The 27,522-nt window shown below is 44.9% G+C and overlaps 1 protein-coding gene across 6 annotated transcripts in view; it reads left to right on the top strand.

Moving 5' to 3' along the window:
- The window catches only part of SEC31A (SEC31 homolog A, COPII component), a 73,772-nt gene extending 55,238 nt beyond the window's left edge, over positions 1 to 18,534 (top strand). For 3 of the 6 annotated variants that reach the window (XM_087724028.1, XM_087724027.1, XM_087724030.1), the window contains 6 exons: positions 2,355 to 2,393; positions 7,180 to 7,238; positions 9,150 to 9,425; positions 10,329 to 10,448; positions 15,247 to 15,318; positions 17,976 to 18,534. In XM_087724028.1, coding sequence (XP_087580154.1) covers positions 2,355 to 2,393; positions 7,180 to 7,238; positions 9,150 to 9,425; positions 10,329 to 10,448; positions 15,247 to 15,318; positions 17,976 to 18,155 — 746 coding nt within the window. In that variant the 3' untranslated portion in view covers positions 18,156 to 18,534. The remainder of the gene's footprint in view (positions 1 to 2,354; positions 2,394 to 7,179; positions 7,239 to 9,149; positions 9,426 to 10,328; positions 10,449 to 15,246; positions 15,319 to 17,975) is intronic. The other 3 variants (XM_087724029.1, XM_087724031.1, XM_087724032.1) reach the window with 2 other exon arrangements.
- Positions 18,535 to 27,522: the final 8,988 nt, after the last annotated feature.

Here is a 27,522-nt window from a genome sequence, read left to right as displayed (position 1 = left end):
AATCTAGTTTCATGTGCTACCTCATAAGGCGGATGGAGTTTTGCTGTTTTGTGGGGCACGGTTACTGGGCTGCCCCAGACTGGTGCCAGTTAATAGACCGAGGGTTGAGAATTTCTGATTTAAGAAATGCAGTTTCCCCACCAGGGGTTGAACAGAAGCGCATGTGCATGATGAAACATCTGCTGGTCTGAGTTTGCTAAGCATGGCATAGACAAGGTGTGGCTTTAAAGAATGAGCTTTTAAAAGCTTTTGTTCCTTGCTTGTGTTCCCCCTTTTTCCCCCCCTTTGGTCTTGGGCACATTTTAATGCATAACAACAGACCTCTTCCTTTAATATTTCCTCATTTTTTTTAAAAGGATAATATCCTAAGTCAGTGTTGTCGAACCAATGGTACGCGTGCCAGAGGTGGCATGCAGGGCCCTCTCAGTGGGCACGTGCGCCGTTGACAGCTGCTCTTCTGTTTTCCGATGCGCTGGTCTTTGTGCACCAAAAAATGGCCTTAAAACGGCCCCAAAAACCCAGCCAAAAATGCTCCAAAACCGTCTTTTTGGGGGGGGGGCGTTTTCAGGCAATTATTTGGGTGATTTTTCAGCCCAAAAATGGCTTGAAAACAGCCCGAAAAGTGGCCAAAAAAACAGGCCCATGTGCGCCAGCATACACATGCACCTGCGTTTCGGTTTGGCCACTTGGTATCAAAAAGGTTCACCATCGTTGCCCTAAGTGGAAAATGAGGAGGGCCTGATTTGTCAGTGGGACAAGATTTCCTCTGTCCCTCTATTAGAGTGAAGGCTTCGTTGAGGTGTTACCCCTTCCACAAGTGCCTTCTTTGTGTGGATTTAAGATGGATGCCCTTCCCTAGAATCAAGAGAAAACAATTAGGATGCTGAGCAGATTCACAGTCTCAAAAAAGCTTCCCCAAGCTGTAAACTCACAATCTCTATCCAGCCCAACTTCAATTCCTGGGATGTGAAGTCTAACCTTAGTCATCCTTGATTCAGCCTGCAGAGGCTTCTTAGGACTAGACTGGCTATATAGTGAGAGGCAGATACTTCCCATTTTCAACTGTCCAAAGCTGTGTATGTAACCCTGTACTCATTTACCTGGAAGTCAGCTCCAATGAAAGCAGTAGGACTTACTTCTGCATCGATACATGTTGGCAGATCCACCCAACGTCTAAAAGGAATTGATTTATAAATGGCTCAAAAGTGAATCACCAAGTCTAGTAGTATTCTGACCTAGGCTTCCCCAGCGGCACAAAGCCGAGTCCTCGTCCTGATAACCCCTTTTATTTAATTTACAGTGAATTCTTCTCCAGCAAAGTCTTTCCTCTCCCACCGTCTTTCAAGATGGTTCACAATTACCGAGCTTTATCAGGCTTGGAAAGTGGCCAGGCCGATATCTTTCAGACGCCGCAATACTTGGCAAGAATGCAGGAATGAACTAATTGTCTCCTGCAAACTCCACTCCCCATTCGCTCCTCTTTTATTCCCTCTGAGAGGGGCCATTCACCATCCACCTGTGGCTTTATTCCCAAAGTCAACCCCTGTTCCTTAGCTGTTCCCTTCGTCTGACAACTCCGCGCATGCGCACACTGGGAACAGGCTCCAGCTGTTCGTCTGCCTCACTGCTGTCTGACTCCAAAGGCATGACCTAAACTCCTTTCCTGCCAAAAATAGGGTCATGTCATAGTTGCTTATTAGGTAGCGACCTCTTAAATAATACTTAAAATAATATTAGTTTTAAGCAAAAACCCTGTGTTCTTGATGTCCTCTATAGCTATTAATATAGCCATTTTAATCATTAACAACAATGAATGGAAACTAATCAAGGAGAGAAGGAACCTGCAGTTGTGGAGAAACTTCCTTAACAGTAAGGACAATTAATCAGTGGAACAGCTTTGCCTTCAGAAGTTGTAGATGCTTCCTCACTGGAGGATTTTAAGAAGAGCACATTCCTTTTTAGCGCACCCTCCTTCCCATCTCCATTTCAGTAATAAGAAGTAGAAGTCACCCATTCCATTGTGCATATTACAGCAAACCATAATTTCATTAACTCTTGTTTTTTATTGAGTTACTGTACAATTAAATGGTTCCCACTAGGTCTGAGCCATCAACCGAGCTTTCTAATCTCCAGTGGCTGAGTTTGCACAACATGTTAAACCACAAATAAGGAATCCTCATTCTGGCTGAGAGCATTATGTACATTCATTGCATATTGGATGGTGCGAATGTGGTTTTTGTGGTGTTTACTGCATCTCCAAGTACAAAGCTTAAAAAAAAAAGAAATACCGAATAAGCGTTTGTAATATATAGTTTAAAATATCTCCTAAGTTGTTTTTTTTATTTTACCTGCAGAGTATCATTATTTACAAGACCAAGCCAGTTTCCTGCAAGGTGAATTATGTTGTAAAAATAAATGAAACACAACAAAAGGCTCTAACAAATTTGAATCTAGCATTGCATGCAATCGCTCTTTCAAATTCCGAATGATTTAAAATTTAGTAAATTTAAAACAAAATTTAACCTCCAATGGCATTTTTAAAATGAAAATGACCATAACATAAAGTAACTAACTTGGGTTTTCCAATCAAGATTCTGATCAGTTGTTAAAACAGATTATGAAGTTCTTAATAATCTTTCTGCAAAAGATTCATATCCTGTCTATAGTGAGTAAATCAGCTATTGTACAAGCAAGAAAATTCAAACTACATGTTATGACTGAAGAGACAGAAATGCAATCTTTTGAATAGTACCCCTAGCCTGGAAAATATATGTGACATTTAAAAAAAAAAAAAAAGCAATTGTGCTGCCCAAGATGGAATTATTTGGGTAATTTATGCAAATAAAGAGTTTTGCAGAAATTATTTAAGATGGGTAGTCCTTGACTTACAACCACAATTGGGATCAGAATTTCCTTGCTCTATGCACGGCTATTGTTAAATGAGTCACGTCCAATTTTACAATCTTTCTTTGTCACGGTGGTTAAGTGAAGCCCTGCAGTTGTTAAGTGATCGACATGGTCGTTAAGCAAGTCTGGCTTCCCCCATTGACTTTGCGTGCTGGAAGCCATCTGGGAAGGTCGCAAATGGCGATCACATGACCTCGAGATTCTGCAAACGTCATACATGTGTGCCCGTTGCCAAGCAGGAGAATTCTGATCACGTGGCCATGGGGATGCTGCAATGGTCGTATGTCACTTTTTTTCAGTGCCGTTGTAACTTCAGACGGTCACTAAAGGAACGGTTGTAAGTCGAGGACTACATGTAGTTCCTTTCTCAAGTAGACACTCCCCACCCCCCCACCCCCACCCCCAAGATAAGGAAGCAAAAAAATCATGAAAATTCTCATCTGGGGCCAACTCATTCCACCGCTTGTAGATAATAATGATAATAGCAATAATGCCCAGGCTGGAATAACCTCCAAAGAGATCCAAAATTGTCATAGAGCAGGGGTGTCAAACTCAATTTCCTTGAAGGCCGCATCAGGGTTGTGTTTGACTTTGGCGGGGTGGCCAGAGGGGGTGTGGCCAGTTCGACATCACTCGTTGGCGCCTGTGGTGGCCCGAGCGCTCTGCCAGTGAAATTGGGCTCCCGAGCTCCGTTTTCGGCTGCTACAGCCTCCTGCAACCCTCGACCAGTGAAAACACATACGGCCCTCCCGAGCTCCATTTTCACTGACAGAAGGTTGCAGGAGGCTGTAGCAGCCGAAAACGGAGCTCCAGGGACCATTTTCACTGGCTGAAGCACCGTGAGCTGGTTCTTTGCTATCTCCCGGGAGGCCCCGTGGGCCAGAAATAAGTACCCTGCGAGCCAGATCTGGCCCCCGGGCCTTGAGTTTGAGACCCCTGTCATAGAGAAAGGGCTGCCCCTATGTTTGGGATACCAAGACAAAATTTTGGAGCCAGGTAATTGTGTTTGCAGAACATAACTTATATAGCCAGCTCTTAGATTTCAAAGAGAAGCAGGAGGCACAGCCAAAGTGGCTTTCCAATTTCTAAGAAGCAAAAAAAGCTTCTCTCATTATATTGTGAAAAACAATAAATCAGGGAGCTTAAAAGATGCAACTGCTAGGAATTATAATTTGTATATTCCAAGTCCCCTCATTTGCCAGGCAAGGCTCCATCTGCTGGAGGGAAAAATTCAGTTTCACCTATTCCATGGCAGTTTTGGCACCCTTTTACAAATTATTGAGATTCTGTTATATTCTGTTGGCTAGTTCAGGGGTTGGCAACCTTAAACACTCAAAAGAGCCACAAACTTCCTAACCGGAAGCCCCCCGTTCAATTCTGGAGCCAACCGGAAGTCCCGTTCCCCCACCATAGAGTCTCCTCCTAGTGCGGCATCCTTTTTCCTCTACCTGTCCTAACCGAAAGCCCTATCAATTGTGGAGCCGACCGGAAAACCCGCCCCTTGCCATAGAGTTTCTTCCGGGTGCGCTATGCTTTCCTCCCCTCCCAACTGGAAGCTCCTCTCAAAATTGTGCTGCTGGCCGGCAACAGGGAGCCACAGCAGAGGGATGAAAGAGCCACATGCGGCTTCAGAGCCATGGGTTTGCTGGCCCCTGGACTAGTTGATGAAAGAGGAATGCAGAACACTGAATCATTGATCAGCTTAAATCCAGCAAGTGGCCAATCCCTACATTTTGACCAAAAGCTGATCACGTTCTCTTCCTTAGTGCTTTTTCGACATTCCCCTCATTCTTAATAGCAAGAAAAACGAAGCTGAGATTCTTACAAAGCGGAATGGATGCTTCTTATGCCGAGTGGCTCTCGGAGACCTAGACGTGAACTGAATTGATGGTTTGTGTTGCTCAATGTACAGTTCCGTCATCACAAAGGCCAACAGCAACGATTTTCATTTGGTGCATTTCTCACATTTTCTTTGCACATTTATAACCTCCGGTTCTGTTTTAGCTTTAAAAAAAAATGCGATCAGATAACCTCACAATTGGAAAAAAAACAAAACTATAGAAGTTACTCTGAAAGGCTGTGGTGAAAAACGGCACCGTTGTGCAACCAATGGCTTATTTGTTTTTATTTGAACAACCCATGCAATGAAGGAAGGACAGAACATTGAGTACTGGGTACCGTCCAGATTATTTTTAGGACGGAATCCGGGGAATTCCTGAATAAGAAGGGGGGGGGGAAATCCACTGGGAATATTCAGAGCAGCTCTTATTTTCGGTCAGACTTTCACAGGCGCGATCCCTAATGGATTAAAATGGGCTCTCAGCCTCGCAAATGCAGAAGCATTGAACAAAGCTAGATTTATATTCTGCGGATTAATCTCCCCATCTTTTTTAGCATTGCACATTGGCTCTCAGCCTGATCCCTTGGGCAAACCACGTTCCCTTGTGGGTGGACATATATTTCATTTGAGCTCACATTTCCCCCGTTTTACAAGTCGGTGCGCATGTGCACACAGAGAGCTCCAAACATGACATGGGGGGTTCTTCTTTTTCTCACCATGGATCTTGTGAGAGTGTTTTCCACCCTAGGTTTTTTTTTGTTTTTAGATTTAGATGTGCACTTTTTCCTTCAGCATCCTGGTTCAGAACTGAAAAAGCTGTACAACAATCTTTCCATTAAGCACTGGAATATTAGTTAGCTTAGAAGCCAGCTAACAGTTGGCTTAAAACAGTGTTTCTAAACCTTGGCAACTTGAAGAATGCTGGCTGGGGAATTCTGGGAGTTGAAGTCCAGACATCTTCAAGTTGCCAAGGTTGAGAAACACTGGCTTAAAAGCTTGAAGCACATGTCGAAGAAGGCGGGATTGAGCTACCAGCTTGCCAAGATTCCAAAAAGAATTGGGCTAATACACAGAAGCCATGGAGATCGACTATTAATCTTTGATGCCCATGTGACTACCTCCGAAGGCATCTGCTGAGAGTTTGATCAGGGGTGAAAATCAACTCATCTTCGCTACCGGTTTAGTCGATGTGACCTTCGCGCATGCGCAGGACCTTCAATTTCCGACGATCAGCTATGACCCGCAATTTAGATTAGCTAGAAAGCATGAAATCCGACGATTCTAGCTAATCTAAATCACGCCGTCACAACTGATTGTCGAAAATACCAGTTAGCCCGAACCGGTAGCATTTTTACTACCGGTTCGAGCGAACCGGTCCAAACCTATAGCATTTCACCCCTGAGTTTGGTGGCTTCCTCATGCAGTTGGTTGGTCATTATGAGAACAGACTGTTGGGCCAAATGGGCATGGATCTAGTCTGGCAGAGCCCTGTTTATGGTCTAACCTTGGAGATTCTGTCCCAGCCTATTACAATTCCTTATAGTAAGCTATTGACTGGGATGGAGAGAACAACACCCCTCTAGCTTCTATCTACCGTATTTTTCAAAGTATAAGACGCACAAAGGTTTTGAAGAGGCAAATTTAAAAACAAAGTTTTTGCACTCTGCAGACCTCCCAAAAATGGCCCGTTTTTCAAGAAAATGTGTCCGTTCCCCCTCTCCCCCAAAAAGGGCATGAATAGCCTTTAGGAGGCTTGTAGAGTGCCCCTGGGGACTGGGGCGGGGGGCAAAATTGAGCCAAAAAACACCAGGTTTTTGCTCATTTCTGCCTTCCCCAGCCCCCAAGAGCTCTCTGGAAGCCTCCTAAAGCAGTGGGTCTCAACCTTCCTAATGCCGCGACCCTTTAATACAGTTCCTCATGTTGTGGTGACCCCCAATCATAAAATTATTTTATGTTTTCCGTATACTTTTTTTGAAAATATGTGTTTTCCAATGGTCTTAGGCGACCCCTGTGAAAGGGTCGTTCGACCCCCAAAGGGGTCCCGACCGACAGGTTGAGAACCACTGTCCTAAAGGCTCTGCACGGCCATTTTGGTGAAGCGGGCGGGGTTTTCGGGAGGCCAAAAATGATGTATTCAATATATAAGATGCACCCATATTTTCACCCTCTTTTTTGAGGGGAAAAGGTGCGTCTTATACTCTGAAAAATACGGTACTTCTTAAAAGAGTTCAAGTCCACCTTTCCCACCAGAGCCAAGGGGGTATAGGTAGCACTTTCTCCTTTATTTTCGTCTGCAACAAAAACAGGAAAGTTGAGCTGACCCAGAGTCATTCCTGATGGTCCCTCATGAAATTTTGATTTTGCTCAAAGCAAAATCTCTGGAATTTGAAACGGCTATTCTTCCTACTGACTCTTTGTTGTTCTCCTCGCAGGTCCTCAGAACGGCTGGAACGATCCCCCTGCTCTGAGCAGAGCCGGGAAGAAGAAAAAGGTTAGCTACACAAGCGTGGAAACCCCCTCCCCCCATTAAATACCAGTCTTCTCCTTCCCAGCGTTATACCTGCACGATGGCAGGGTCCGTTTCCAATTGGGTCCCTCAGGGGGTGACGCCCACATATTTCATGTCCTCCTGGATGCAGTCAATCCACCTTTTGGGGTCTTGGCTGGCCATCGGGATGCAGGCGCATGGCTATCCTTGCCACCGAGTCTTCTTGACCGCATCAGTACCAGTCTGGCTGACAGATGATGCTCGGCCAAGGTTTAATCGGGGGAGGGGGGGCTGCTGGGGGTTTGCATGGGTTCGGTGATCCTCTAGCAAAGATTCTCTGTGGTTCGGTGAACCCTCGAATCACACTTCTGGCTGGCCCTGCCCACCCTGCCCCTCCCAGGAGTCTCCACGCGGCCTGGTCATCATTCCAGGTAAGTTCAGGACCCATGTGGAGTCTCAGGGAGGGGGGGGGAAACAGGCCTTCTGGAGGTTTCTGGAAGGCCTCTAGAGCTCAGGGGAGGCCGTTCTCGCCCTCCTGGAGGCTTGAGGAAAGCCTCCGGAGCCTGGGGAAGGAACACCACCACCACCACCCCCATGGTGCAGGAGGCCAACTAGGCCACGCCCATCATGGTCACACACACCCAGCAATGGGGCAGTGAACCCGTTGCTGCAATTTTTGAAGTCCACCCCTGGTTTAACTCTGCAGGAAGGATGGAGCCTTCTTCAAACACAATCCTAAGGCACAGCTGATTGTCACAGCTGATAGTCGGAACCATTTTTTTAAAAAAAATTAGCCGTTTTTTACTACCTATTCTCCTGAACCAGTAGTAAAAAAAATGCTTTAAAAAAGTTCTTTAAAAAGGTTCAATACAATACAATACAATAGCGGAGTTGGAAGGGACCTTAGAGGTCTTCTAGTCCAACCCCCTGCCTAGGCAGGGAACCCTATACCGTTTCAGACAAATGGTTCTCCAACATCTTAAAGACTTCCAGTGTTGGGGCATTCACAACTTCTGGAGGAAAGCTGTTCCACTGATTAATTGTTCTAACTGTCAGGAAATTTCTCCTCAGCTCTAAGTTGCTTCTCTCCTTGATTAGTTTCCACCCATCGCTTGTTGTTCTACTCTCAGGTGCTTTGGAGAATAGCTTGACTCCCTCTTCTTTGTGGCAACCCCTGAGATATCGGAAGACTACTATCATGTCTCCCCTAGTCCTTCTTTCTATTAAACTAGACAAACCCAGTTCCTGCAACCGTTCTTCATGTTTAAGTCTCCAGTCCCCTAATCATCTTTGTTGCTCTTCTCTGCACTCTTGCTAGAGTCTCCACATCTTTTCTACATCGTGGCGATCAAAACTGGATGCCGTATTCCAAGTGTGGCCTTACTAAGGCATTATAAAGTGGTCTTAACACTTCACGTGATCTTGATTCTATCCCTCTGTTTATGCAGCCTAGAACTGTGTTGGCTTTTTTGACAGCTGCTGCACATGGCTGGCTCATATTTAAATGGTTTTCCACTAGGACTCCAAGATCCCTTTCACAGTTACAGCTATTGAGCAAGGTACCACCTATACTGTACCTGTGCATTTTGTTTTTCTTGCCTAAATCAGCTGTGCTGTGCGATCGTCGAAACCTTTTTAAAACTTTTTTTAGCATTTTTTAACTACCAGTTCAGGCGAACCAGTAGCATTTCACCCCTGCTCTGGGCATCTTCCAACCTAAAAGCATTGAGAAACATTAAAATCATTATATAACCACAATAAATAAAAAAAACATTAACCGATAAAATCAAGGAGACAAGATGGCAAAGAAGGGAGCCAGACTCAGGTGGGGCTGGGTGAGTGACGTTGAATTTTAATTAGTCAGCCATTTAAATTAGCCAACCATTCGTCATTCCTTCTTTGTATTCATTGTAGGTGCCTGATAGCTTCTTGCCTCCTGTTCCCATCACGGCCCCCATCATGAGTCCTTTGTCAGACCCACAAGCTCAGCTGCAGCAGCAGCCTCCCACTTCGGCCCCACCTCCGACTCAGGTTCCCTTCCAGCCTTCCCATCTGCCTCCAGGCCAGCCAGGGTTACAGAACCCCTTCCAGAATGTTCCACCGCCAGGGGTCCAGACAATCATGACTCCATCCGTATCAGCGTCTAGCATGGAAGGAGCCCCGGGCGCTCCGACAGGAAACACCATGCAGGTAAAGTGATCTTGATAGACTAGCAATTCTCCTTGGAGGTCACCAACTTCTTACTTGCCCAAGAGGTGCATGCGTTGTCGTGGCCCGCCGGCAGAGCTGGCAGCAGATTCGGACAGTGAGGAGGTTGGGGAGGAACCTGGGCCAGTCCTGGAGTCTGGGGAAGGCTTGGACGAGGGCTCTGTGTCAGAGGCAGAGAAGAGGCCAGAGCCATATTCCAGTTATCAGCTGCCTTCAGAGTCAGACATCAGTGAGGCAGACGAACAGCTGGAGCCTGTTCCCAGTGTGTGTATTGTCTCCTGCAAACTCCACTCCCCTCTCACTCCTTTTATTTCCTCTGGGAGGAGCCATTGATCGTCCACTTGTAGCCTTACTCCAAAGCCGACCCCTGTTCTTTAGCTGTTCCCTTCGTCTGACAACTCTACGCATGCACACACTGGGAACAGGGTCCAGCTGTTTGTCTGCCTCACTGGCAGACAATAACTGTCAGATGGCCCTGGCCCCATCTCTGCCTCCGATAACAGAGCCTTCCCCAGACTCCAGGACTGGCCCATGTTCCTCCCCAACCCCTTCACTGTCTGACTCTGCTGCCAGCTCCGTTGGCCACTTGTGGGCCGTAACAAGAACATCTCTAGGATTGAACTATGGGGCCCATGGTGCTCTCTGAGCTTGTGTTTTTTTCTTGCAGACGTTTCGTTACCAAATTAGGTAACACCATCAGCGCTAGTAGGGTGGGAATTTGCTCTCATTTTATATTGTGATGGCTTGACCCTTAGCAAGATCTGCCAAAGAAGCGAACCATAAACAACAGCCCAATCAAGGAACCATCAAGCCCGCTCCCACTGGCAAAAGGCTGAGGACATCCCCCCCCCAAAAAAATCTTCAATGATTTCTTTCTCTCTCCAGCACATGCAGTCCCTGCCCACGGAGAAGATAACCAAAAAGCCCATTCCTGAGGAACACCTTATCCTAAAGACCACTTTTGAAGCTTTGATCCAGAAATGTCTCTCTTCAGCTACTGATCCGGTAAATCTTTCACAGTGGGCGCCAGCTCCGTTATTATTATTTTTAAAAATGCATTTTGCGTGACCTAATCATACACACATAACTCGTGGCATCTATCATTAGGTGACAAGTCGCACCAGGATTGATTTATTACCCATCCCTAGCTCAGCTCTCCCCAGGCTTCATAGAATCAGGTTATCTGGGAAATTGCAGAATTTGCAGCTGTCGTTTGATTTATGCAGCGGGTCACAGAGGAAACCCCTCCCCTGAGAAGCTGCAATGAAATTTAGGTTTCCCATGGGAAACCTAAACATTAAAGGTATGCAAAATATCCATTTGCAGTTATGTCTCAGATGGGGAATACATTGTTAGTTCTGTTAGATGTCCTGAAAGTTCTCTGACTTACTAAGATGATGCTTTTTATTTTATTTTTTGCACAGAAAAACATTTAATCGTTTTCTCCAATTCAGTTTGGGATTGGATTGAATTGAATTGAATTGAATTTATTGCATTTATATGCCGCCCTTTTCCCCGAAGGGGACTCAGGGCAGCTCACAATCCAAGTCAGGGAAGGGGATACAGATAAGGGATAAAAAAGACGAACAAAACAATACACAATTTAAAAGCACACAACAACCATAGCATTTGAAGGGGGGGGGGAGCAAAAGCTCTAAGGGATGAGCTCTATAGCCCCTTTCATCCCCAGCCAAGATGGGAAGTGTTTGAAAATTAAAGAAGTAGTAGTCCCCTGTTTCCCCAAAAATAAGACCTTCCCGGATAATAAGCCCAATAAATCCCTTTTGAACGTATGCGCTGAAATAAGCCCTCCCCGAAAAGCATTTAAACGCATGCAGAGCTGGTCCCCACCATTTCCTCTGGTTGCTTGCCATGCAAATAACACGAGGTGAGGAGGCGAGGCTGGAGGGGGGGAAAGGGAGGGGGGACATGCCCCATGCACCCCACACGCCCTTACCTAATAGCCACTCCCACATCCGTAGCCACCGCGCCCCTTCTGTCCGCGAAAAGAGCGGCAGGTCCAGCGACGCGCAACACAGCAGCAGCCATGAGGTGACCACGCTCGCCGCCTCCTGCACCTCAAAACTAATAAGACCTTCCTGAAAATAAGGCCAAGCGCCTATTTTGGGGGTCAAAAGGAAATCAGACTCTTGTCTTATTTTCGGGGAAACTCAATAGAAACAAATATTGGAAAAAAAGGTTGAAATGTGTAATAGATTTGAGCCATTACCCCATCCTGGGGCCAGCGAGGAAATGCCAGGAAAATTCTCCAGAAAAATAAGTGGGTTTAATTCAGTTTGACAGGTTCCATAGAGCCATTGGAAGTTAGATAGAAGAGAGGAGAGAGGAATTACTTGTTGACATGATGTCACAAACCACCTCTCAGTTCTTCCTTGGAAGGGATCTAGAACAGAGTAGCCTCTTCTTCCCACTGCTAGGATGCAAATCCAGAACTTGGATTCACCTGCATCAAGAGGCTTGTTTTTCTTCATTCCAAGCCAGTTTGTAGCTTCTAGGCCAGGGGGTGTCAAACTCAAGGACTGCGGCCTGCATCCAGCCCATGGGTTGCTTAGATCTGGCCCACGGGGCCGGCCTGGAAACAGCAAAGGATTGGCCCACAGTGCCTCTGCCAGAGAAAACGGAGCTCCAGAGGGCTGGAGGAGGCCGTTGGGCTCCATTTTCGCTGGCAGAGGACTATCAAAACAGACTAAAAACAAAACAAAAGGAGAAATGTTTCCCCTTTTGCATTTGAGCATGAAAGAAGGGGCAGGAAAGGAGAAAGGAAAAGAGGAAAGGCAAAGAAAAAGATGGGAAGAGAGCAAGGAAGGGAAAATAAGGAAAGAGGGGAAGGAAGAAGAAAGAATGAAGAGGGAAGGAAGGAAGGAGATTATGAGAGTGAAGGAGGGTCTCAGGGAAATCCTGCCATAGCAGTTGGCCACCATAGGCGCCCCCATGTCACGCCCACACCTGGCCACGCCCACCCACGCATGGCCCTCCGAGGTCAACCACAACCCTGATGCGGCCCTCAATGAAATTAAGTTTGACACCCCTGTTCTAGGCTGTCTCAAATAAAAGTCTTTTGCTATCCAGCTAGGCAGAGCAGTTCTGAGATCTTTTTAGCACAATGCTGAGTTTCAGTCTTGCTTCTCCAAAACACAAAGGAAGAGCCAGGCTCTAGGCATTCCTCAAGGGTAGCCTCATGGGGAGCATACTGTAGCAGTCAAGCCGAGATGTTGCCCCGGCATGGGTGACTATTGGCAGGTCTGCCCAGTAAATCCCCTTTTCTTTCCTTCCTCCATAATACATTTCCCTTGGCTGAAACATTCGCCCTGAAATATTTAAAATCCCAGCACATGTGCCCACATCCCCACTGTGCATTTCCTGTTCCTTTTCTCCAAAGGGAGCAGTGAGGTATTCAAAGACATGGCACCTCTGGAGGATGCAAAAGAGGACAAACCACATCAGGTTTTATACAGGTGCAAAGTCCTTAGCTGTTGCATTCAGTCTGAATGCAAAGTGTTCCCAGAGATGGAAAATGGTTAACACTGTTCCCTCTAAGGTGCGCGCCTGCGCGGCCGCGCACCTGGCTGTAATTCCCCGCGCAGAAGTTTCTAATTGCCGCGCAGAGGCACGTGGGGCAGCCGGTATTCTGGACACGAACTACAGAGCGATCGCAATCAAAACCTCCTCCAGCTAAACCTTTTCTACTGCAGTACATTGCCGCCCGACTTCAGGATTCTCTAATCAGTGTAGGTTGAAAAGAAAAACGGGAAAGGGATCTTAAAGATTTAAAACTCTGGAGCAGTTTTCACGGGGAATTAGAAGAGTCAGAGAGCCCTGCTGTCTGGAGTTTTTTCCCCCCTCCCTCTCAGACCTGCCTGCAAGATCGGCTAATTTGCTATTGCCTGGGCTGGCTCATTTAGCAACAATGTAGCTCTTTTGAGTTCTTTTTCTCCCTCCTCAGCCCCGCCCGACTTCAGGATTCTCTGTGATTCTGTGTAGATTCTGTAAAGAAAAAAGGAAGGAGGAGGGAGGGGGATCTTAAAGATTTAAGTTTGGAGCAGTTTTCACGGGGAATTAGAAGAGTCAGAGAGCCCTGCTGTGCTGTCTGGAGTTTTTTCCCCCCTCCCTCTCAGACCTGCCTGCAAGATCGGCTAATTTGCTATTGCCTGGGCTGACTGACTCTCCCCGGTTACATTTAGCAACAATGTAGCTCTTTTGAGTTCTTTTTCTCCCTCCTCAGCCCCGCCCGACTTCAGGATTCTCTGTGATTCTGTGTAGATTCTGTAAAGAAAAAAGGAAGGAGGAGGGAGGGGGATCTTAAAGATTTAAGTTTGGAGCAGTTTTCACGGGGAATTAGAAGAGTCAGAAAGCCCTGCTGTGCTGTCTGGAGTTTTTTCCCCCCTCCCTCTCAGACCTGCCTGCAAGATCGGCTAATTTGCTATTGCCTGGGCTGGCTCATTTAGCAACAATGTAGCTCTTTTCAGCTCTTTTTCTCCCTCCTCGCTTCTCGGGGCTCCACCAATGGGGGAGCAAAGCCCAGTGCCAGGCTTTGGGCTAACACAGGGATCTGCAAAGTTGGCTGTTTTAAGACTGGTGGACTTCAACTCTCAAAATTCTGGAAGTTGAAGTCCACCACCAGTCTTAAAAGAGCCAGCTTTGCAGATCCCTTGGCTAACATGATTGATGCCCTCGGAGTTGGAAAGAGGCGAGAGAGCCCGGTCACATGAGTCATGACACACATCAGCTTTGTGACCACATTGCTGAGTAATAAAAATTCCAGTCCCACGTTGTAACGAAGGAGTACCTATATTTGATAACTCATTGGGATTTTCAAAGTCATTGAGAATATTTTTGCTTTTAATCTAATTAAACTTCCTATCTGTCAGTTTAAAATAGTGACTTCCATAGAGCAAACTAAAATCACTACTTTATAAACAAAAGGAAGGTGTTTTTTTCTCTTATTTGGTTATGGTAGAGCCATTTTAACAATCTATATTTGCAAGTAGTATGCAGTTTTGCAGTAGTAGTAGGTTACTGAAACCCTCTGTACAGAGAGGAGCAAATTCCCACAAATTTTTAAACAATCAGCAAGCATTGTTGAACATGCAGGCAATAAATCCTTGAGTTTACAAACTAATGATGGAAGAAAACTGTTAGATGTGAATGAGAGTTTAATTATGGGGATTTTAATAATTTTACTCATTTAAAATAGCAAATTGCATATAATACATTCACAGAAGCATACAGTGTATAGACAACTTTTGCAATTGAATGTTAACTCATTAAAATGAAGTATATCAAGTGAAATTCATTAAAATGAAGTATATCAAACATTTACTATTTTAATATTAGTTGGTATTAAGTGCCATTTATATATTCATTTCAAAGCTCTTTTTTATTTAATCCAAAATGAATTTGAAAAGATAATTCTAATAATTGATAAACCCTAACCCTATAGGTACATCATTAGTCAGTGCTGATGTCAAAACATAAAGCTGGAGTAAATGTTGTTACGAAGAAAAAGTGCAGCCGGAAGTTTAAACTAGAATGGTCTTGGGTGACATCTGTGAAAAAAATTCAGGTGCTCAGGCATGAAAATGTGCCGCTCAAACACTATACTTTTCCGCCCACACTAAAAAAAAATTAGAGGGAACATTGATGGTTAAAGCAACATTTCTAACTGTATTCCTTTTCCCGTGGATGAAAACACCTTGAAAAGACAGATAAATGCAACTGTGGCCTTCTATGAGTGCAGTAAGACAATATTTTCATTAATTTCCTCTTCTGCTTCATCCCATAGCAAACCAAAAGGAAATTAGATGATGCCAACAAACGCCTGGAGTTTCTGTACGATAAGCTTAGAGATCAGACGGTAAGCTTTATCTATTGTCACCCGTATATCTCTTACGCCCAGTGAATGAAATTGCATTTTGTTGGCTAGAGCCCAGTGTTCAAATATACTACATTGCCGAAAGTATTCGCTCGCCCATCCAAATAATCAGAATCAGGTGTTCCCATCACTTGCATGGCCACATGTGTATAAAATCAAGTACCTAGGCATGCAGACTGTGTTGACATTTGTGAAGGTATGGGTCCCTCTCAGGAGCTCAGTGAATCCCAGCGTGGAACTGTGATAGGATGCCACCTGTGCAACAAATCCAGTCGTGAAATTTCCTCGCTCCTAAATATTCCACAGTCAACTGTCAGCTGTATTATAAGAACATGGAAGTGTTTGGGAATGACAGCAACTCAGCCACAAAGTGGTAGGCCACGTAAACTCATCCAACTTCAGTGTGTGACCTTCTGGAAGAATGGTCAAAAATCCCCATAAACACACTCCTGAACCTTGTGGACAGCCTTCCCAGAAGAGTTGAAGCTGTTATAGCTGCAAAGGGTGGACTGACATCATATTGAATCTTATGGATTAGGAATGGGATGTCACTTACAGTAAGTTCATATGCGAGTAAAGGCAGGTGAGCGAATACTTTTGGCAATATAGTGTATGTCAAGATCCTCCTTCTGGATCTTGAGCCTATCTGTGATGACCCCGGGGCAAGGCATGGAGGCAACACAGCCAGCTGATAGGTCAAACTCCCCTTTATTGCCCCAACTTTCCCCCAAAAGCTCCCATGTTTATGACAAGTCCCGGAGCAAAGTATACACACAGCAGCCTCTGGCTGCGAGTAGTCCAGCAAAACACCGTTAGCATCATGGCTTCAAGGCAAGAAATCCAGCAAGTCAAAGGGAGCAAAGTGGCAACAAGGCACGGAGTCCCAGGAGGCAAAGGAACACCAAACTCCATGAATTCAGTGCTTGTTCCAGACATCTGCTTAAGTCTTAACGAAATAGAAATTTCAGTGGAAAAGAAGCTCGAGATGCTCATAAGCCCTACCCCAAAAATAAGCCCCGGTTAAGATTGTCAACCAGGTGGAAGCATTTGGTACCCTTTTCCCACGAAAATAAGACATCAACTGAAAATAAGCCATAATGCAGTGGTGGCAAACCTTTTCGGCACTGAGTGCCCAAACCAGAATGCCTGTGCATGTGTGCGCCCTGGAGTGCTGGAAATCCGAAGACCAGACGGCTGGTATACGTGTACGCACATGCTGTTCTTTGCATGCCAGAGCACCGGAAACCAAAAGACCAACCGGCTGACACGCACATGTCTGGTTTTGGCCATTTTTCGGGGCGTTTTCCAGCACTCCAGCACTTGCGAAGACCAGCTTTCCGGAAACCAGAAGAGCAGCCGGTGATGACACACGTACCCACAGATAGGGCTCTGCGTGCCACCTCTGGCCCGCATGCCATAGGTTTGCCATCCTGGCCCTAATGTGTTGTTTGGAGCAAACATTAATATCTTGGGAAAGGTATTGGGGAATACGGTAGTTGTAAATGTAATCTCAGCTCCAAGGCCCATCATTGAAACCCTTATAATCCAGAAGGCAAATTATGTGGTGCATTTGGGTTGATTAGCAAATTGAAAAATGCCCAAGGAAATGGCTAAGTAAACCACATACACTGTAGTCCTTGACTTACAACCATTTGTTTAGGGAAGTTAAAACAGCACTTCAAAAAGTCACTTTTGACCGTTTTTCACACTTACGACGGTTGCAGCCTCCTCGTGGCCACCCGGTCGGAATTTAAATGCTTGGCAAGTGGTTCCTATTTATGACGGTTGCAGTGTCCCAGGTTTATTTATTTATTTATTAAATTTATAGGCCGCCCAATCCCGGAGGACTGTGATCATTTTTGCAACCTCCTGACAAGCAGAGTCAATGGCCAAGCCACATTCCCTTAACAATCCTGCTACAATAATTTAACAATTGCAGCCATTCACTTAATAAATGCGGCAAGAAAGGTCATAAAACGGGGCAGAACTGACTTAGCAGCTGTCCTGCTTAGCAAACAGACATTTTGGTATCAGATGTGGTCGTAAGTCGATGATTAACTGTATTGTTACAGGGGAAGGGGACACAGCCACAGCCTTAGAGTTGCCAGCTGTACTTGGCATGTGCAACCATCCTTATCTATCGGTAGCTGCTTTTTATTAAGCCAACTCAAATGCTACTCAAGCCATCACGAAAGCTACGGATGTTCTAACACAGCCATTGTCAGGTTTCCGAAAGATCCCCTAATTAATTCATGAGCCTCGAGCCAAGTTTCAAAAGAAATCCAGTCATTTATTAGGAACACCATTTCGGCAATGCCCCACTGCAGTCAGATCTGACCTCATTTTAATGATGGCTGAACTTTACCCCCGTTTCCTCCCTCCCCTCGGTCTGTGCCATAAATCACATTCACCAATGAGGTGCACGCCTCACAAGCCTGCTGCAGTAATCTGAGATCCGACTCTAGACGGAGGTATGGGTGGCATGCGCTCCTCCCCACTTCCCTCACCATGGTAACGTTATGAGTTGACAGCCATTTGGAGAGCCTTTCGTGCCCAAACATGCCCCCCTCCCCAATGGGGAAACCATCGTTGTGTTGAGGTTGGTTGCCATGTTTATTTTCCCCTTCCTTCTTTTCCAGCTCTCTCCGATGATAATCAATGGTTTGCACAACATCGCCAGGAGCATTGAAACCCGTAACTACGCCGAGGGGCTGAACATCCACACCCACATCGTCACCACAAGCAACTTCAGCGAAACGTCCGCCTTCATGCCCGTGCTGAAAGTAGTCCTCACTCAAGCCAACAAGCTTGGCGTCTAAAGGGGGCTTCGGCGGAAGTCCCAGAGCTGTGGAAGGGTGCATGACGTGCTCCACATCCTGTCCCTTAGAGCATGATGCGGTAGAGAGAGCAAGTCCCGGCAGGGTCCCTGCCAGAGGAGCTTCAGTTTAGAAGGGCTCGTGAGCTCTGGTGCTTATTCCTTTCTCTTCTCTTTTATTATTCCTACCTACAGATAACTGTATTTAATTATGCCACCCCCTCCATATCGTCCATTTTAAATGCATGGTATCTGCTGCTTTGAAAGTGGCTTTTAAATACTGTAAAGAGAGAGGATGAGGCAGCCGTCGTCAAAAGAAAAAAAGAAAAAAACCCTTCCTTCCACAAGTCTCATTATCAACCAATTAAAAATTCCAGATTCTATTTTATATGTGTGCTGGCTTATTATTTTTAAGCATCTGTTGTTGTTTCGATTTATAATCAGCTGAACTCTCAGTTCGTGTCATAGTTTTGAGTTTTTTGGAGTCACATGACTGCTTATTTAGGCGACTAGGCTAGAAAGCAGAAGACCGGGAGTTCTAGTCCTGCCTTAACCATGAAAGTTGGCTGGGTGCCTTTGGGCCAAGCACCAGGAGTCTGTGAGTTCCAGATCTGCCTTAGCCTAAAAGCTTGCTAGGTGACATTGGGCCAATCACCAGGAGACTATGGGTTTTACTCCCGCCTTAGCCATGAAAGTTAGCTGAGTGACATTGAGCCAATCATCAGGAGACTGATTTCTACTCCCATCTTAGCCATGAAAACCAGCTGGGTTGGTGGACTGGCACTTCGGGCCAGTCCACCAACTCGTCTCACAAGGTTGTTATAGTGGGGAAAATAGGAGGAGGAAGGTGTATGGGATATGTTCCCTGCCTTTAATTATTTGTAAACATACAAACAAATAAAATAAAAATGCTTCAAAAGTAAGTTTCTCAAAATTAAACTTCAGCCTTAGTTCAGTTCAGGTTGACTTTTCTTTTTGGAATGCCTGATTATAACTGGTTCCAAGAGAGAATCTGCACGGCTCAGAATTGAACTGTTGGGCTAACAAAATAGTTTCAGGAAAATCACCAAGTTAACTGTAGGAAGTTAAAACCCACCCCTCTGCTAGAAAAATGAAACATCCTGGGAAATATTGAAAAGGCAGAAAATTATATTTCCCTGGAGGAGAAAAGGAGAAACATGTTCTTAGGCAGGAAGCAGACTCACTCTTAATAGCCCCCACCTTTGTCAATGGGCCATTTTTTAAAAAACCTGGGCCAGTCTATTCTACATAACAAAGATCTCCTCCCTTCCGCTCCAGGGTGATGGGATTAAGGCATGATAGTGTTAGCCCTTCACCCATCTCACCACTGGGAAGAAGCAATGCTCACCCAAACCTGGACCCAGAGCACAGCCTACAAAGTTGCCCCTGCATGGCCCCCATGGGAGTCTGACAACCAATCAGAATACAAGATCAAGATCAAAACCCAGAGAGGGGATAAAACCAGGGACTTTCAGCATCTCTGCCCCTTTTTCTTCTTCACCCAACATCTGGAAGCCTGTGATCCCCTTTTTCTGTTCAGGAGCTCAAGCCGTGTGATCCCGTCCACCGTTAAACTATCTTTCCAAGCAGCCTCCATGTTTCCAGTGTCTTTTACCCCACTTGGAACTGAAACCAGAAGGACATTTCTTTCATCATCAGCAAAACATCAAGAACTCAACAATTGCAACTAGTCAGAACAGAAGGTTGCTTGTCTAGCATGGGGAGTCATTCCTAGACTATGGAAAGAACCTCCTCGGGAGTCATATTTGGGCCCTATTCTATTCTTAGAAAATCTGTAAAGATGCATCTCTTCCACTGGGCTTTGTAGGGGTTGAGTAAAGTTGGTTCAAAAATAACTTTTGGAAAAGATTGTTTTGCTTTTATTTCACCCATATTAGCCCCCTGAGTACTCATTTAAAGAGAAAAGTGGATTAAAATTGATTTTTTGGAGGGGAAGGAAAAAAAAACTTGGAACGCAATAAATAATAAAGCCTCAGCAAGAAACAGTGGAAAAATTCCACCTGTACAAATGGGAATTGAATGGTACCCAGATCGTGCAAGTGGATACAGAGAGCTCTGCATCTCCCCCCCGTAAGCATCATGAACCAAATTCCCTTTTAGCTGTGTGGAAAAGACTTGCAGTCGTCCCCCCCTCCTCTCTTAATTGGCTTAAAGCACTTGAGGTTCAAATCAGAAATTATTATATTGCTGGAAGAAATAGCCATCTGCTTCAGTTCCAAGCCAGGGGAAAGGCACGGAAAATGGAGGCTGGAGGCTGATTGGAAAGATGCTTTAATGATGAAGCAGAACCACCAAGCACATGGTTCTCTGGTGCAGCTGAACACATGGAGTTGAGAGAGAGGGGTTTGTATACCTACATGGCCTAGGACCTGGATATCTCCGTGACCGCCTCCTGCAACATACCTCCCAGTGTCCAATAAGATTGCACAGCGCGGGCCTTCTCCGGCTACCGTCGGCCAGTTCAATGCCGTCTGGCGGTTCCTCGGGGGAGAGCCTTCTCTGTTGCTGCCCCGGCCCTTTGGAACGATCTACCCCCTGAGATCCGGACCCTCCCTTCTCTCCTGGCCTTCCGTAAGTCCGTTAAGACCTGGCTGTTCCGGCAGGCCTTGGGCTGTTGATCTTGACTGAACTTCAGCCCCATTATAACTGAGTGCATGCTGTGTTTTCTGTTTTTAAGTTGTACTGTTCTGTGTTTTAATCTTTTTAAATATTTTTTAAATTGCTTTTATGTAAGCCGCCCGGAGTCCTCCGGGATTGGGCAGCATACAAATCTATTAAAATTACAAATTACAAATTACCTTCTCTTGCGCTTTGCACTTGAGCTTCCTCTTCCTGTGCAAGGATATGTATTCTATTGGCTGTTGTCAAGACTCCCACGGTGCCATATACAAATCCTAGGAGTTTGTCTGAGCTATGCTTGGTTGACGTTTGGGCTGATGCAACGAAGGGACTTTTGGGCCAATTCCTATTGTGGCTGAGGGCTAACCCTACCTTCGTTCAATCCTTGCTGCAGGGAGTAATGGATTACCAAATCTGTATTTCTAAATGCCTTAACTTAGTATCTGCTTGGGGGCAGGGAGCTGGGGCTCTGAGTTTCTGTCTCCCTTCAGACTTTTATTTGTCTTTTAGGGGAAATATTTTATCCTGCCTTTTTTAAAACATTTCTCAAAATTGGGAGGGATGGGTGTTAACTTTCTACAATATAATTTGTAACCGAGGATTGCTACCAAAAATTCCATTGCTCTAAAGGCCATATCTTCATCCATCAGTGACGGACAGTCCATAAGACTCCCAGATACTATAGAATGCATCCCCTCTGCCAGTGGTGGGTTGCCAATTATTTTACTACCAGTTCGGGTGCGCTCCTACGCCCGCGCCAGTGGTGGATTCCGGGCGGTTCCAGAATGGTGGCTCGTTGGGCCCACCCGCCCGCCTGCCTTCCTTACCGCTTTTTGAGGGAAACGGGGCAATTGCGTATGCGCGGATGGCACCTGCGCAACCTCCACCAAGCAGCTGCGGCATTGCAGGGTGGTGACGCCCGGCCCCGTCGCAGCGTACCGGTTGCAACAGGTCCGGAACCCACCTCTGGCCCACGCACATGCGGGTGGACAGAGCCTCTCACCACCGCTGCTACCGGTTCGCCCGATCCGGGCCGAACCGGGAGCAACCCACCTCTGCCTTCTGCATAGAATAACCACCCTTGACAGAAAACCTGTCTCATTCACCGGGCACATATTCCTTTCCATTCTGCAGCAAAAACAGTGGAAGATAAAGCAGAATGGAAAAGGGAGTGAGGGAAGCACTAAGTGCATTGTGAAGACAAAGGGAAAAAAAGGGGAGGGGGACTATGGGATGTGGAAGAGGTAAGGAGAAGGGAGAAGCGGCGCGAGGAGGGGGAAAAATAAGCCTGATAGAAGAATTTAGAAGGTGAATTTGGCCAGGCAAAGAGATCCGGTTACGGAATCAACCATAGAGTGTTCAGTATTTTTGCAGCAAGTGCGCAGTCACTGGTATTGCTCCTTCCTGCCTTTTCTTTCAGGGGCTGTGTTCTCACCAGTATCTTTCCGTCCCTCCCTCCCATGGACTTTGCACGTCAGAAGGTCACAAAAGAGCATTGCAGGACCCCCCGGATACTGCAACCGTCATAAATATGAGCCAGTTGCCAAGCGTCTGAATTTTGATCACGCCATGGTCATTCGTGTGAAAAATGATCGTGTCATTTTCAGCCCTGTTGTAGGTTGGCAATGGTCACTGAATGAGTGGATTGCAAGGACTATCTGTAGTTATGGGAACTGTGGAAGTTCTGTCCTAGAAAATCTGATTTGGAAGTCAGGAAAATTGGTCCTAAATAAATATTCTGCCCTTTTAATATATCTCAAAATATTTCATTCTTATAGGAGAGGGGTGGCTGCTAACTTTCTACAGGTGATTTACCAGTGGCCCTTGGATCCAGAAGTAAATATAGGCCAATGCAATTTAAAGACCACTATGTTGTTTACACAATGCCCTTGGGGAAAAAAACCTGCAGAATTGTGCAGGAGTTCTTAGCAGAAGTGGGTTTCCGCCAGTTCGCCCTGGATTGGGCAAACCGGTAGTGGCGGCGGCAGGAGGCTCCGCCCACCCGCCCGGACGTTTCTGCGCATGCACAGAAGTGTGGCGCGTCCATGCACGAGCGAACCGGCAGTAAAATAAATTGAAACCCACCAAAGGCACAGAACAATTGTCAAATAAGGTTATTGGGAAAATATGCAGCAAAAGCACACAGACGTGTATAAATCTTACAATCCCTTGATAAAAAGAAACCCAGCTAAATTCCATCTGGTCACTAGGCAATATATATATACTCTGTGGAGTGTTTTTTTATTTGTGCTGATAAATAAATAAAGGGAGACTAGTATAGATCTATTTCAAGCTATTTAGCTCTCATCAGCTAGCCATATACTCTGTGGAGTATATATATATATTGTAGAGTACTCTGTGGCTTAGTGGTTAACACATCTGACTAAGATGCAATACAGCACAGGTTCGAATCCCAGTAAGGGTATGGCTAGCTGATGAGAGCTAAATAGCTTGAAATAGATCTATACTAGTCTCCCTTTATTTATTTATCAGCACAAATACAACACAAATGTAACAAAAGGCAACAGTAAAAATATTGGGTTTCTGTCTGGATGGTCTCTTGTGATGAGCCGATGGACAGAGAATGGAAGTAGTGAACTTCCTCCCATATTTGGGCATACCGGGGGTTGTAACTCTCTCTCTCTCTCTCTCTCTCTCTCTATCTATCTATCTATCTATCTATCTCTATCTATCTATCTATCTATCTATCTATCTATCTATCTATCTATCTATCTATCTATCTATCTATCTATCTATCTATCTATCTATCTTTCACCCTGGCTGTGATTCCTTGCTATTATTACTCAGATATTACTACAGGGTCTTGAAGAAATCATGTAATAAAGCAAGGGGTGGGTGGGGAGAGAAGCCAACTCAGTTTTAAAATGAAGCAATGTCCTCTATTTATGGAAGTCCGAGCTGAGTCGGAACTAGAGCAGAATCGTCATCTGAAATGCCCTATAATTTTCACCTTGCCTTCAGAAGATAATATTTGTATTCTCAGGGTTGAGCCTACGGGGTCCCTGAGTGCTCCCTGAGCTTGGTTGCTTTAAAGCAGACATAAAGTGAGATTTGGATATTAAGTGTGAAACCTACTGGGTCAGGCTGGACAACCTCTTAGAGACCCTTTACTTCTATGTTAAAGCCACATAGGCAGAGTTGCAACTTGCAAAAGAACAGGAAGCCAGTGCCTAACCACAAGATGTCAAAATCTATGTCAAAAGTCCAAGGTTCAATTAAAGTCTGTTAATGTCACATACTCCATAAACAAAAGGAGAAGTAAGACCCCATCTCCTTATAAGGCTTTCTCTCCTCAAGGTAACCACTAAGAAATGAGTTAAGTGTTTCCGTGTTGCAATGCCTTTGAGAATGTATAAGAATGCGTGCTTCGATAATGAAGGTTGTTCAGAACTTGCAATGCTAAGTCATGGGCTCGCTTTCTGAACCTGGCTGCCAAATAAACTTTCCCTGTATCCTGAGAAGTCTAAAGCCTGTCATTTTCTGCAAAAGCTCCCTTGCAGACTTCTCATTACCAAACTAGGTAACATCATCAGTGTAACGACTGCATTTCTCCGCCATGTCAGTGCATTGAAAAAAAGAACCGTGTGTGCCAGTTGGACAAAGCAGAATTTCATTTGATGGTCCCTACGTACTCCTATCCTCATATTTCCCCATTTCTATTTCATGCTCTGGACTCAGATATCTTTGCTGAAGTCCCTGCAGCTCCCATCACATTGCTAGAAACCGAAGTTCAGCAGTATCTGAATGACCACAGATGGCATATTCCTCTCTACAGTCTAGAGACTATCCTGCTGTTCTGAAGGACATTGTATCACAAGATATTATTTCAATAGCTACAGGTAACTGTCTTGGGTATTTTAGGGAGTTCAGATTGTTCCAAACATTGCTGTATTTTATTTTCCAGAATTTTCTCCTTATCATACAGTTCCTCATAGTACTCTTTGATTATAGTTTTTTCCCTCCTCATTCTGATAATGAAGGGTACCTTTCTCATCTATAAATCGATGTATCTTTTTTCAGTGTATAGGCCAACCATCTTCCTGGTTTATTCGCATTTTCCAAGAAATTTTGTTTTGCACTTTTAATTTTTTGTGCCAATTCATCTTTTTCCAATGGGTTCATTTTATGTTTTATTAAATCTGGTTCAAAGTTGCAACAGCATTGAAAAAAAGTGACTTAGGACTGTTTTTTCACAATCGTTGCAGCATCCCCATAGTCACGGGATCAAAATTGAGACGCTTGGCAAATTGGTTCCTATTTACGACAGCTGCGATCTTCCAGGGTCTTGTGATCAACTTTTGTGACCTCCTTACAAGGAAAGTCAAGGGGGAAACCAGAGTCACTTAATAACCGTATCACTAATTTAACAACTACTGTAATTTATGAATCCCTTATGCCACAAGGCTTGAAATTTTGGGCTGGGACAACCTAGAACTATGCCACTACAATGTCCTACCTGTCAAAGACTATTTCAACTGCAATAATACATGGGCAAACATTAAATGCAAACTCAAGGTAAACTTGCAGAAAGTACGACTTCAGCAACAGAGTGGTCAGCGCCTGGAATGCATTACCCAGACATTGTTGTTACATCCACAAACCCCCATAATTTTAACTTTAAACTATCTACTGTTGACTTCACCGCATTCCTATGAGGTCCGTAAAGCGGGTGTGTATAAGTGCACCAGCATGCCTACCGTCTAAGGGTGGGTTCCTGCCAGTTCTAACCTCTTCTATAGAAGAGGTTCCACAAATCTACAGTGCCGTTTAGAACCGGTTCCAGCTCCCTCCCCCTGTCCGTCTGCCCATCATCAAGATGAAGAGCGAGAGGAGGAATTCTGGGAGTTGAAGTCCGCAAGTCTTAAAGCTGTCAAGTTTGAACACCCCTGGGGTTTTTTTTTCTAAAGGGTTAGGGGTGCAACTTGACAGCTTTAAGACTTGCGTGCTTCAATTGCCAGAGTTTCTGAGCCAACATTTTGGTTGCCAAGCAAGAGCGTTGTCAAGTGAGTTTCAACACATTTTACAAGTTGGCCACGCCCACCCAGTCACATGACTGGCAAGCCACTCCCACCCGGTCACATGGCCAGCAAGCTACTCCCACAAATCAGGCCACACCTACAGAAGAGGTTCTAAAAAACTTTGAAACCCACCACTGCTACCGTCCCTGTCCTACTGTCCCCATTTATTCGTACCCATTTTCTGTGTTCATGTCCATGTTTGTACTTATACTTGTTATCTCATACATTTTGACAAACTAATTAACTAACTAAATTGCAGTGATTCACTTAAAAATCTGTGGCAAGGAAGGTCATCAAATGGGGCAAAACTCACTTAACACCGGTCTTGCTTAGCAACAGAAATGTTGGACTCAATTAGGGTCGTAGTTCGAGAACTTCTTGTATATTGGTCACCCCAGCTGGCTGCTCTGTGTGGCATGGGAAAAGATAGAGAGGAAGAGGACTTTGTCTGTATTTCCTGCTCATTCTTCCTTTTGTTACAAAGACAACAGGGCGAAGGCTAATGGAACTGTGAGAAATCTTCTTTGTCTCTCTTTTTCTTTCAGCTTTTCCTTTGACCTTGGTCTGATTTTGACAAATAGCAAGCAAGATGAAACTGTTCCTGTGTTGTGTTAAAGTAGCCTCTTCAATCTGCTGGGAACAGAGTCTGGAGCTTAAGGTCAGCAACAGATTGAGAAAAGCTACCTTATACGTCGGTTCATATCTGACATCAAGGACATCTGAAACAGATTGCTTCCCTCCTTCCCACATGCTTTTTTAAAATATATATATATATTTCACATTCTCTGATAATTGAGATTGATTATTCTCTTCTCTTGCAGCAGCTCATCCGTGTCTAATCCAATTTGAGGTTTTAATTAAAGCGACAGTGGGATCAGATAGACTTTAGTAAGGAAGTTGGATGAATGCAGTGTGGGATGTACAAAATGGATAAGACATTAAGTATCCCCATCTATATAAATCTACCGAAGAGCAATTGAGTAATCACATTAAGGTTCAGCAAGGCTTCCTCTTGAATAAGGAGGCTTGTTTATAAATTACGGTATTCCAAAACCTGATGCAAACTCTTTTTTTTTTTAATAATATGGTAGCTAGCTCATGCAGTCAACAGGAATCAAAAACTGCCTCAAAGGCACACACACACAAAATAATGTATATTAATTTTGGATTCAACATGAAGTATGAGCCATTCAAGATGTGTTCTTCCAATGTCGTTTAAACTGAAAGATAAACTATGGGATTTCCTTTCCCAGACAATAATTCAGATAATCCTCCAACTGCCTTGAAGCCTGGACAGTGGAAGCTGTAGTCCAACATGTTTGGAGGTGCGTGGGTTGAAGAGAGCCATTAAACATCTTGCATTACGGATTATTTTCAGCTACTCTCCTTATCTATCTGCTTCATAACAGCTTAAATCAGCTTTTCTGGGCTTGGAGCCCATATAGCTATTGGTCTTACAGTTGCAAGAAAAAGTATGCGAACCCCTTGGGATTACGTGGAGTTTTGCATGAATTGGTCATAAAATGTGCTCTGAACTTCATCTAAGTCACAACAATAGAAAAACACAGTCTGCTGAAAATAATACTACACAAACATTAGATGTTGCCATGGTTTAATTGCACATAACATGTAAACATTCACAGTGCAGGGAGGAAAAGGTATGGGAGCTCC

This window comes from Thamnophis sirtalis, unplaced genomic scaffold (assembly GCF_051295495.1).
Source record: "Thamnophis sirtalis isolate CommonGarterSnake01/CBP01778 unplaced genomic scaffold, rThaSir2_p1.2 scaffold_10, whole genome shotgun sequence".
Classification (NCBI taxonomy): Eukaryota; Metazoa; Chordata; class Lepidosauria; order Squamata; family Natricidae; genus Thamnophis; species Thamnophis sirtalis.
The sequence above is the reverse complement of the archived record's forward strand: the minus strand, read 5'-3'. Positions and strand labels throughout refer to the sequence as shown.